The 13,042-nt window shown below is 36.2% G+C and overlaps 1 protein-coding gene across 1 annotated transcript in view; it reads left to right on the forward strand.

The window, feature by feature from the left end:
- oys (lysophospholipid acyltransferase 6) overlaps positions 1–13,042 on the forward strand; it is a 284,099-nt gene that overhangs the window by 104,736 nt on the left and 166,321 nt on the right. The window contains exons 5-6 of the mRNA XM_090376225.1: positions 2,109–2,219; positions 5,764–5,899. Coding sequence (XP_090232351.1) covers positions 2,109–2,219; positions 5,764–5,899 — 247 coding nt within the window. The remainder of the gene's footprint in view (positions 1–2,108; positions 2,220–5,763; positions 5,900–13,042) is intronic.

The raw sequence follows: 13,042 nt of genomic DNA on the forward strand, positions 1-13,042 counted from the left end.
ACTTCAGCTACAACACATTATTGATATCTGGTGGAAACATTGAATGTATTGTGGCATGAATTTCTCAGCACTGCTAAATATAGCCCAAGTATTAATTTCTGTTTCTGAACAATATTTTATGTTCTTCTTATGGATAGTATGTTGGATAAAAAAATCAACCTAAAAGGATCTTGATATTAAGTAGAATATACGGAATGGTCTAAAATTTCGAATAACTGCTGCTTATCCCCAGTTCACAAAGAGGAATCAAATGGGGACATGAGTAATTACAGACCTGTTAGCATGGCTTCTGTTCTAGGTAAAATAATGGAGTCATTGGTTAAAGAAATAATGCAGAACCATCTAGACAGGCAGCTATACTGCTGTCATAGCATTGTCTGACCAATCTGATTGGATACTATGACACAATAACAAAGGAAAAAGATGCAAAGAAAAATAATTTTGACATCATATACTTAATTTCATAAAAGTTTTTGGTACCGTTGCACATAAAAGACTGCTATACGTATTGGAGTAGTGTGGCATTAAAGGTAGGTTACTGCTATAGATAAAGGGATGGTTATGAGTGGGAGAAGGTGTTGAGTGGTTATCAATGAGCACTGCTCTTTTTGGACTAATATTATTACTGGAGTCCTCCAGAGTTCAATGCTGTGCCCATTGTTGTTTTTTATATTTATTAATGATATTGATGAAAGCATATCAGGCTTAATGTTTAAGTTTGCAGGGCATGTAAAGGTTGGTAGGGTAGTTATTTATAGTAATCAGAGTATGCTACTGCAACAACATCTAGACAAATTAGGCAGATGGACTGAGAAGTGTCATTTGAAGCTTAATATTGACAAATGCAAGGTACTTTATATGGGGAGCAGTAATCCCAGATTAACTTACTGTGTGGTACCAAACTTAGGGTAGTGGAGAATGAAAAAGACCTAACTTGATATCAATTGCCCACTTGCAGTCTGATGTTCAGATATGAAGTTCTCTGAGCAGTGTAGACTGGCTACCAGGACAGCACATGGGGTTATGTCAGTGATATACTGGAACTTTGCTAGCAGGGATAAGGAGATGATTATCTCATAAGTCAATGGTCAGGCCACATCTTGATTACTGCATAACACTTCTGGAGGCCTCATTTTAGGAAAGACATGAATCTGCTAGAACAAGAGTAGAGAAGAGAGAGAGAGCAACAAGATTAGTGAGAGGAAAGAAAGGATATTCTTAACAGGAGAGGCTTCATTTCTGTAAACTGTAAGGAAATCTGATTCAGATGTTTAAGGTTTTAAATAGATTGAGTAAGCTCAATGTTTTTTGAATTCTTCCTTTTGTCCTGACTATGCACATGGGGGCATACATTCAAACTGAGGAGGGAGAGATTGCAGGTTGGATGTGCCTGCTGGTGGTCAATTGTTGGAACAGACTTCCACATCATGTTGTAGAGGTGGGTAATTCTGAATAATTTCGAGGAAGAACTAAACAGATTGGTAGAAGGAATAGACAGGTGATATGGGAAGTGGTTCTTTTTGTAACTAATCGTTAACTAATCTAAAATCCAATAAAATACAAAAGATATATATGCCCAAAAAAAGTGATTAAAACCTTCAAAATACTTATTTATTACAATTTAAACCCTACTATTCTTCTGTTCTACTGGTTAGGCTACAATATTCCCACCAAAAATACCGATACGATAGCAGTACGAGTAGTGAGTTGTAACTTACAAAATCACTAATCAAATTTGAAAAATAAGCCAACGAATGCCGCTAAGCCTATTTAATCTATTTGTAAAACACAAACCCCAAACTTGGTTTGGGGTGACTTGTTTCTTTTCTTATCTGACTTTTTATTTGTCAGACTTAAAGCAGTTGATTTTTGCTTTTGAACATGTGAAAATTAGCACTTTATAAAAACTAGGTGTTTCCTATGAGAAATTTAAGAATTAACCACTCGTAAAATTGTGCATCATTTTCATAAGCCACTTAAAATGAGTATTTATGTTCTTTAAAGTCTTATGATTTGGCTGTGGTTGTTAAAGGTAGGCTTTATTGTAAATATTATTTTTATAAACATCCTTATGAACTTATAATGATATTGATATTTACTTTTAAAAGTCCAATGATGATCACTACACAGAAGGTTACCAGCCTTGTGTTTAGTCTCCATGATGGATTGCTGCGGGATAATGAAAAGCTTACACCAGAACAAAGGAGGCATGCTGTAAGGTAAGAATGAGTAGTGCATTTCTGAATGTGTCCTCCTTAATCCAGTTTTGCTGTGATATTTATATATTTTCTGTGTACATAACACTGTCAAAAGTAATAAGATACCATCATATTTTAAAATAACCTTTTATTGATACAATATTTAACCCTGGTTTCAGTGAATAGGGTCTCAGAGACCCATGTGAACTCAGCAATATCATGTTTTTTGTCTACTCATTTCACACAGTTGAAACTTGCAATACTTTCCAACAGAAGTGTTTTCTTGGATTTTGCCATTGAAAATTACAGAACTCTAATTTTCAATGGCAAATAGTTATTGTAACAAGAAAAATTTAGAATCAATTAAAGCCTATTCTCAATAATTATATTTTATAGATAACAAAGCAGCAAAGGCTCAATACATTGTTTCTTAACTAATTATTTTGTTAATTTTGAACATGTGAAAATTAGCACTAGGTGTTTCCTATGAGAAATTTAAGAATGAACCACTCATAAAATTGTGCATCAATTGTGCAATTCCTCCATTTCTTAATTAATCAGTAATTATATGAACATGCTGAAAAAATGAATTTAAAATTAACAACATCCCTTGCATCTAATTATTAAAATGTTTATTCTTAACACTGTATGGCAGTGCATCTGGTTGCTATAATCTCTGGCTTTGTATCATGGAAGAGCCTGGCTGGTATGGCATCCAGTTGTTGAAGTGCATGGGTTCAACTAAATCAAGGATAATAAGAGAGATGAAAAAACATGTCTAAAGCACTGCAGAGGTGTTTTGTTTTCAAATATCATTAAATATATGTTTTTGATGTTAAAAAACTAAAAATGAAGGTAGCATCAAAAAGTGAGCAATTTTGAAATTATTTCTTATTGATTTTTAAAGTTATAAATGGGATAACTTTTAACCCCAGTGCATGTGTCAGAAACAGAAAAATACTGACACTCGTGGTTATGGGTTAATAATGTGTCAGTTTACAGTGTGCCTTTGTCCTTAATTACGCACTATATCCTTATTGGTACTCTGAATAAATTTTTGATAACAGAAAGGTGGTATTTTGATCCATTACATCATCACCACAGCTGCTGATTGTGAGCATGTTGAACTGGCCAGAAACTGACATTCAAGTTCAACCAAAAAGGGTTTATTGGGGATGAGGTTTTGGCAGGCTAGTGAAGCTTTTATATTCCCAAATAGTCATCACAAGCTGTGCAGTGACATGGTGCATTGTTGTGCTGGAATAGAAAATAACCATTCATACTGTTGGCATGATGTTGGAAAAGAAGTGTCCACAATATCAAAAAAGCATGACGTTCATTATGCAAGGAATGGAAACCATGAGAAACATCCCCAGATGATCACAGCATCTCTGCTAAACTTTAATTTTCGATTACACACTTTGGTAAATAATGTACTGCAGGCATTTCCCAGATCTAAACATAGCCATAACATCTGCAACACGTATGATGATTCATCATCCCATAATTTAGTGTTCCAGTGACCAATTATTATGAGTTTTACAACAGTAAAGTTGAGGTTTCTTGCTGTGATGTTTTGTTTGCGTGCTTCAGCTCCTGAAAATCTGATGCTATACAGTTCCCTTATACTGATATCAGTTACTGTGATCTCCCTGCACTCCTGGTTTACAGTATTTGTTGAAGACTGACAGGATCCACAAATCATTATTCTGAGTACCTATTGGTCTCTTTTCTGCAGTCTGTCTGAACAGCATTTTGGCTGTAGTAGTACCATGACATTTCCATTTGATGAATAAATCAGCTAGCATTGATCTTAGGGTGTTGTAGTTTTTCAGCATTGGCATGAATAGATCATTTGCTAATACAGCATCCTACAATGACACCCTGTTGAAAGTTGGTAATCTCAGTGTACCCATCTGTATTTCATCAATCTGCTTACTTCTAGTTTGAATGCACAATTACTTGTATACCTATTTCTGATATGTGGATGGCAGGCATTATAGTATACGTGTGATTACATTTTAGTGGATATTTTTTTGAGGCATGGAAGACAGAACACTACTTTTCAACAAAAAAAAATAAATAAATAAATAAATTTGAAGTCAAAATTATTGAATGGCATTTTCTGCTATTTTAAGTATAAGCTGAACAATAGCACAAACTATATATGAAACAGTGAATAAGGCTGAAATAAAACAAGGAAAATAGAATAAACTCAGCAAGAAGTTGTTGTGCTGGTGATGTGGGCAATTAGAATATCTTACAGCCAAAGTGTTACCACAGCAGCTTTTAGTCTAAGGAAGCTAAAGACTTCAAATGAGTCCGGATGCATGCAACTTATTTGCCTTCAGAGAGTGACTTGATGGCAGCAGCAGCAACAAACATAGAAGTAGGAGGAAGATTGTGATTGGTCTATACCTGTGTTGAACATCTGCGAGACCTGGACAGTTAATCTCCATTTCATTTAAGAACAAGCTGCATTATGTTGACTGGTTCTGGGCTGTCAGTTTTGAATACAATATACAAAGATCGTTGTGTGTGATGGTGGAGGATTGAATGTTAATTGAATTTGGTTTGGTTGGCAGGTTGCTAGCTATCTGGAAAGTCTCTTGGGTTATTTGGGATCTCCTGGTATGGCATCTGAGGTGGGGAAGAAGAGAACTTAAGAAGAGGGAGACAGTTAAACTGCCATTGCTTCTGTTGGTGTCGGATGGTCTATACTCCTGTTGTCTCGTTCAACTTTTCCTGTTGTCAATGGCAGGTTCAGATAAACGTTAGTCATTATTTGCCATAAACAGAAGTACCTTGACCCTGTGCTTACTCTTAAGGCCCATATAGAAGAGGGTTCTCTGAATCATGGTGTTGGAAACATTTCTGCCCATTCCCTGGTTAAAGTCCGTGATCAGCTGTTTCACTATTTTCTGCACAAGGCAATATAGCCTACATTCACCATGACTGTTAATGAAGCATGGGTGCCCATCATTGGCCTGGTGGCTACTCTGTCCACTCTCGGAACACCTTAACTACAGTACTCCATAACAGTCTGCATGATTCAGTTTCTGTAATACTGCCACCATTCAACTGGTACCCAACAAACATCCTTTTAAGTTTGCCAGATCACATCAGTTTCCACCATGATACGTGTGCCACCAGGTGAGGAAGAAAGTGATTGCTAAAACATGGGTGTGTTCTTAATGTCCTAACTGGAGAGTGTATTTATGGTAGTTACATGATTATTTAGATTATTTAATGAAACAGCAGCTCTTTCATTATGCAACTGTTTTTTCACCAACAAAAAAAAAGTACTAACTAGCCCTGTCAGTGTACAAAAAGCCTAATAATACATGGAGTTGAAGTGAAAAAATGGTAGATAGAATCATGTTTTGCTGAAGAGCGTTGCATTGAATATTTTAGCCAACACTTTATGCTTATATTTTCTCTTAATTTGAGCCAGACAATATGACACGTGGATAATTCTACCTAATTAATCAGCAGTATAAATATTTTAAAAATAAATTAAATATCTTCATTCACTGAAAGATGTTAGAAATATTATTTTTTATAGGCGAAATCCTACTATGTTGGAGTTCTTCAGTTATATCTTCCACTTCCAGTCTCTCATGTGTGGACCTCTGGTTTTCTATAATGATTACATTGAATTTATTGACGGTAAAAATTTTACCAAACACCATAGCCCCAATGTAAGTATTCTTTGTCTTGTAGTTATACCACCATGAGAATGAGCTTGAGGTCACCACCAGATACAGGAACTCCCTGACTTACATAAGGGTTGCATTCCGCAGAACGCTACATAAGCTGGAATTTCCCTTGTGCTTGTGCAGCACTCGCTGAATTGATCAAATCAAAAAAGAAATGTTCGATGAACATGTAAATAGAAATATTTATTGTATTTATTCAATTTTTTATCTCGTGCACAGGAAAAATTACAAAAGCATGCAATTTAAAAAAAAAAATTTCAAAATTATAAAATTACAAAAAAAGAGAGGTGACAGGCATAACATCAGTAAGTTTTACCTCTTGAGCATTGTTGCTAGAATCAACATCTTCAGCTAATAAGTATGCCACTGCAGAGGTTGAGGGCTGTAGAGATTTAGAAGGGGTCAGCCACTCAACCTTACGAAAGAACATGTTAATGGATGACTGGATGGTGGCTTTTTTCTTTTCATCATAGATTTCTGTTACCTTTTAAGAATTGTTTGCTGTCAGGATCCATCTTCTCAAACCTCACCATTGCTGGTGTAATTTCACGAAATGCCTTGCCATCTCTCTCTCTGGTGATGAAGCGTCTCGGCTTGTCATTTAGTTCATCTTGAGCTGCTTCATCATTTTCTTCTTTCACTATCGCTGCCTGCAAGTCAATAAGTCGTTAGATAATTCCTTCTCTTCTTCTATTAATTCCTCCACGTCTTTGGCATTAACCTCCAACTGAAGTAGCTCTGCAACCTTTACAATCTTATCTGTAACCTCTTCATATGATCATCTTTTGAAAATCTTTCAAAGCTTTTTACATGCTGTGGTCATATTTTCTTCCATATGCCATTTAAACAACTGTTAGTAATTTCTGCCCAGGCCTTATTAATGTTTAAGATGGCGTGGTAAATATTGTAAGATTTCCAAAAGTCTCTTAATGTAAAATTTTTCTCATTTTCTACTGCAAACAATGCCCAAGCAAATGTTGTGCATAAATAGTATACTTTTAAATTCGAAATAACACCCCAATCCACAAGTTGGATGAGTGAAGTCGTGCTTGGCAATAGAAATATGACTGTCGCCTTCGAATTGAAATCATCTAGATGTGTAAGATGTTCAGGAGCATTATCTAATAGAAGCAAAATCTTGAAAGGAACATTGTTGTCTTTACAATATTTTTCCACCTCGGGAATGAAGCAGAATTTAAACTAATCAGAGAGAGATATTGTTATCCATGTTGTCTGGTTCGATTGGAAATGCACAGGTAGGGTGGCTTTATTGATGCCCTTAAATGCACGAGGATTTCTAGAACAGTACACAAGCAGTGTTTTTAATTTGTAATCTCCCGCTGCATTAGCCCCAGGCAAGAGCGTGGCCCTATCTTTTGACAATGTATGTCTGCTGCGGCATTTTTTTGCAATACAGAGCAGTCTCGTGAACGTTAAAAACTTGCTTCATTGAATTGCCACCTTCATCAATAATTTTTTCCAACACATCACAAAATTTCTTTGCAGCTGCAGAATTGGCACTGGTGACTTCACTGCATACTTTAACGTTGTGGAAACCAGCCAATGCTTGAACCTATTAAACCACCCGTTGCTTGTCACAAACTTGGGTTGGGGTTTGCCATACTTATCCTTATATCTTTATAAATACTTGTTGCTTTTGCTTGAATGGTCATTATACTCAGGGGCACTCGCTTCTGAATCTGATTTTCCATCCATATTATTAATAGCTGTTCCATCTTCGGTATAGTACCTGAACGCTGTTTTGTGATCACTGCTGATCCTTTGCCATGTTCTTTTATACATGCACTGTCCTTTAAAGTAGTATTCACAGTTGAATCAGCGAGCTCTAATTTCCTTGCAATAGATGACAAACTTTGTCCTGCTTCGTACTTCTTAATCATTTTCATCTTCATTTCTAAATTAATTTTGTTCATTTCATGGCAATACAACCTGTTGCACTTTTCATTGGTCGCTTTCCCTTCATCATTGTAATACATAAATAGGAATGATGAGAAGTTTCTGAAAATTTGTTTTTTTATATGATTGAAGATTTCAGTGAAGGGGAACAAATTTCACCATAATAGGGTAAACACCCACAGAATTCCAGTTATCGGGATTATCACAAATGCAATAAGATCGAGTTTACTACCCATTTATAATTATATTCACTAACAGAAAAGCCCAATAAACCGGAAAGTGCAAATTGTTTTTATTGTGTTTTGGGCATGATCTACAGAAAAGTGCTTTAGAAAAATATCACAAAATCATTCAAAATGATTTTTAAGGGAAACGTATGATAACGATGAAAGGGTAGTGCAATTTCCATTATAAATATGACCTTTTAGAGAAATAAATAGCTCAGTAATATAGCAAAATTTTCAACTTCCAAGGACTTGGAACGAATTACCAAAAAAAAAGTGTTATTGGGTTTACATTACGATATTTTCATGATACTTCCATTTATTCCTACGGGATGCAAAATAATTTTCCACGATTTTTTTTAAGATTGCACCGGCCTGTAAAAACTTATGTAAAGTCAAATTTCCGTAAGTCGAGTATTACGTAAGTCGGGGAGTCCCTGTAATCTGTTTTGTGAGTGAAGGATTCTTGGTATATTATCTAATTAGCCTTAAAGAGATCAATAGTTGTCTTCATCAACTTTCAGTTATTTGAGCTTTCTATTATTATAATGCTTTTCAGTATCATTTCTCTTATTATAAAAACAGCATTTTACTCTTTTCCTTTTTGTCTACTTTACTTCTAAAATAGACTATATCTGGCAATGACCTTGGGTTCATTCTCTTTGTACTGCATCTTTATATTTCTTTTATAAATTATTTATAAGGATTAAATCTGCACCAGTGGTGCTAAACCAGTGAGGATCCTCTCAGAAATAACAAGTCTATGTTAATTGGTATGCAGCCTATGTAGTGAAATTTACAATTTAATTGTAACCTTACTGCATTCTACAGTCATAATTTCTTCATTTAATACTGTAGTGCATATTATAAGATTATGCTATATTGTATTAGTCATATTACATTAAAATTTCAAGCTTTGACTTGTTTTGTTGTTGATTTTTATGAACAATCGATATAACGACCATTTTTCTTATTCTCCACAAGGTTGTTATATAGAGCTTTGACTGTATAAAGTTAAATTTGCATAATGGAAGGCACTTGAAAACATTAAAATTTTTATTTCATAACACTTTTTAGATAATGCAAATCTTAATGCAGTAAATTCTGTGAAATTTGGAATTCTTTATGGCACGTAGTACAAAAAAAAATCAACATTTTAAAATCCAGAAATATTAAGAAAGCAATCTGGCACTCATGTTAATGATTGCATTTGTCTTTAAGAATGCATGCAAAAAAGGGTAATTTTTCTCTCTCTCTTTATAAGATTCTTGCAGGACTGTTTTGTCTAAACTGTTTTTGTGGCCAGTAAGAATAAGTGGGAAACAGAACAGCATTTCTGGATCGTACTGTACTCTAATCTAGAAGTTAGGCTTTTTGAAACACCAGATTGTAGCTCAAAATAACCAAACAATAGCAAAACTTATAACCAAATGCATTGATGTGTCCAGAATCAATGATATTGTCATGATACCTAGGATAGCAGGACATAACCAGGTTAACCAACTACCTGTAGATTGTCTAGCTGGGCTACAGAACCTAGCTCATCTAAGTAGCATGTTTCCAGGAAGCACAGTTCAGCTTGTCAACAGGCTAACAATTGACCTAGATAAGTTCTATGAATGAAGATTATATAGATCAGAAAAACTGTCTATCATTCTCCTTGCTGAATGGCCATGAAAGCATGCATACCACATTTACTGGTTTTCAGTAAAATGATTTTAATAATAATAAAAAAAGATTTAAACTGCATAAATAATGCAATTGTCATAATTCTCATAATAAAACAAACGGCTAAGGTAAAGAAAGCCGATAACACTAATTATGTGTAGAAGTCGTTTTCCTATTTTAAAACAGCGGGAAGGGAGAATTAACATCATAAGACTGAGGCAATCTGGAGGGTGTACCTGTAAGTAAATTTCAGCCACGAAAGCATTGCACTCATGAACTCAAATAATCTGCTTTTAATAATGAGAAAAAACTAATCAATACATCTTTGTTGACTTCTACTGCCACTACCGATAACACGCACCATCTGTTTAACGAAAATGCAGGGAGAAAATGCTGTAGCCGGAAACAAGTTTGCCCAGTATAAGTTTACTGAAGTTTCCTGTGGTTCTTGTGTGTTGGCTTTCTTTACCTTTGCCAAACAAACTTGCCTTTACAATGAGTTTCCCCAGTGTTGCAAAACATGACCAGCACTACTTTCAAACAGATAGGCCTTGCCAAAAGGTTAATTGGCCACTTTAATAGCAGACTCATCTTTAAAAGATGAGTCTGCTATTAAAGTCACTTTCAGGACTGACTGGTCCCTAGTGCAAACATGCCAACAAAACAGTTCCATGCAAGTTGCTCATATCGAACAAATTCTTTAAAAAAAACAAGTTAAGTAGAAGTTGTTTGATGTGAGCTGCTGTGCACATATGAAATCAGTTTTCAAAGTTGTAATATAGCTAAAGCTATCGGTTTTTTGATTAGAGACTACTTGCTTCCGATGTGGGATCATTTAGTCCTGAAAGAAGTCATAGCAGTTACATCTTAACAAATGGCAAATAAAATTTTTGGCAAAGCCATCTGTTTTGAAGTAGTGCAATTATGAAGGCAACTCGTTGCAGTATCATGTTTATTCTTCTTGGAGAATTAGGACCATTGCAGTGGTCTTTATGATCTCAATGGTTTAAATCTTACTTAGCTGCAAAAACAGATGAAAGGACAAGGTACTCCTGGAAAAATCTTATTTCTCTGAGACCATTACAGCTTTAGCTATATGATAACCTTGAATTTCTCTCTTTTAGTGCCACTTCTTATTCATTAAAATTTGTAACTTAACATAAGCTCTTCTTGCAAACTGCATGAGCTGGTGGCCCCGGGTGCCAAGCGTTTCCGTGGCCAAGCGATTCTTGCGAGTTTATAAAGCGTTTTTCCTCCAAGTGACAGAGTTTTTCTTGTTTTTCTCTTAGAATTAAAATTTTCTGTTAAGTAGCTCTACTTACTTAAAAACACTAAGAAGAGAGCCCAGAAGAAGGCAAGTACCTTTTTCTTTAATTTAACTAGCCGTACTAACTTACTAACTCTACGCTTGGCCACCAAGCGGCACTGCTCCTGCCTCCCCGTGGCGGGGCCGGTAACCTGGGTGGTAAAGGCAAACCCCCAGGGCAAAAAGGAGCAAGCATGGATAAAAATCATTATCCAAACTTAGAGCCTTTGAGCTCAAGAGCGGAAGATTCCAACCCTGACCATGACTCAAGTCAACCTAAAAGACTGCGAAGAGAAGCAGAATGTCATGACGATTGCCCAAACTTCCTGGTGATTCATTCCCTGTCCGTCCAACCTGTGGGTAAGTTGTCACCATTCTTAATTCAGAAAATCTTGGAGTCAATTGCAGGATCACCAAAAATGGTTAAAAGACTGCAATCCGGAGACCTTCTGATAGAAACAGCCACCTCTAAACATTCTGAGCGGCTGTTAAAAACAACAAAATTTGGTGGGTTGACAGTAGAAATTACTCCCCACAAAACTCTAAATTCATCAAAAGGTGTCATCAGCGAGTGGGACCTAATTACAGTCTCCGAAGAAGAACTACTCCAAGAACTCAGCAGTCAGAAAGTAGTAAATGTAAAACGGATCATGACAAAAAAAGATGGAAATCTTACTCCAACAAGATCCATCATTCTGACATTTAGCACTCCAGACTTACCATCCTGTATTAAAGCTGGTTATTTAAACTGCCGGATTCGGCCATACATCCCGAATCCTGTTCGTTGCTTTAAATGTCAGAAATACGGCCATTCCCAGCAGGCTTGTCGCGGGGAAGCCACATATCCCATCTGTGGCTCTAAAGATCACACCCAAGCGGATTGTTCAGTCAAAACTCCTGTTTGTCCAAACTGCAAAGGAAGCCATCCAGCCTTTTCCAAAACTTGTGAGCTATGGATAACAGGAAAGAAAATACAAAAATACAAAATTGAAAATAAAGTCACGTTTACTGAGGCACGTAGACAAGTTATGTCGACCATGCCTAGTGGTCGTTCTTATGCAGCTCGAACTAGAAACTTTGTTTCTACTGCAGCTCAAACGGATGTATCAGTTCCGCCTAACACCTCTCTAGCGAATTGGCTTAAAGTTACACTTTCAACCTCTAAAAAAGATAATCCTCATAATCCTCCAAAAAAAACTAGCGAAGCCACAAATACTCCAATCAGTATCCCTACTCATACCCCATTGGTCTCGATTGAAAAAGAACAATTAAAATCTCACTCAGTCTCAAAAAAAATGGAAGCGCCTACCAATAATATGGATGTAGATGAGCTGCTACGTAATGAGGAGCCCATTCTAGAACTCCATGCAGATGACACCATGGATCTTGGACGCCCCACATTCCCAAAAAAAGACCGGAAAAAATGTCCCACGAACAAAAAACAGTCAGACGAATCATCCTCAGCTAAAACTAAATAATGTATAACATCATACAATGGAACTGCAGAGGACTAAGTAGTCATTCTGATGACTTAAGGGATTTACTAGCTCAATTCAATCCCATAGGTGTATGCCTACAGGAAACTTTCTTGTCACCCGAAATTTCACCAAAATTCTCAAATTATGTGATATATAGACGAGACAGGAGTTCAAACTCTGCTGCTCGTGGCGGAGTAGCTATTCTTGTTAACTCTGACATTCCATCCAGGCCGATCCAATTGAGAACCACTCTAGAAGTTGTCGCAGCTCGTATTGCAGTTGGTATTTCAGTTACCATTGTTTCCATCTACATTTCACCCTCTCTACCACTTCCTCATTCAGAACTTGACAGCCTGATTTCACAACTCCCAACTCCAATTTGTCTCTTTGGTGACTTTAATGGACATCATCCATTGTGGGGGTCTGCTACAATGGATAGAAGAGGCAAATTGGTGGAGGAATTCATGAACAATAATGGTCTTAATTTACTAAATTCTGGATCTCCTACTTACATACACCTAGCAACAGGATC

This window comes from Mastigoproctus giganteus, chromosome 6, assembly GCF_048544385.1.
Source record: "Mastigoproctus giganteus isolate SK-2022 chromosome 6, ASM4854438v1, whole genome shotgun sequence".
In the NCBI taxonomy this organism is placed as follows: domain Eukaryota; kingdom Metazoa; phylum Arthropoda; class Arachnida; order Uropygi; family Thelyphonidae; genus Mastigoproctus; species Mastigoproctus giganteus.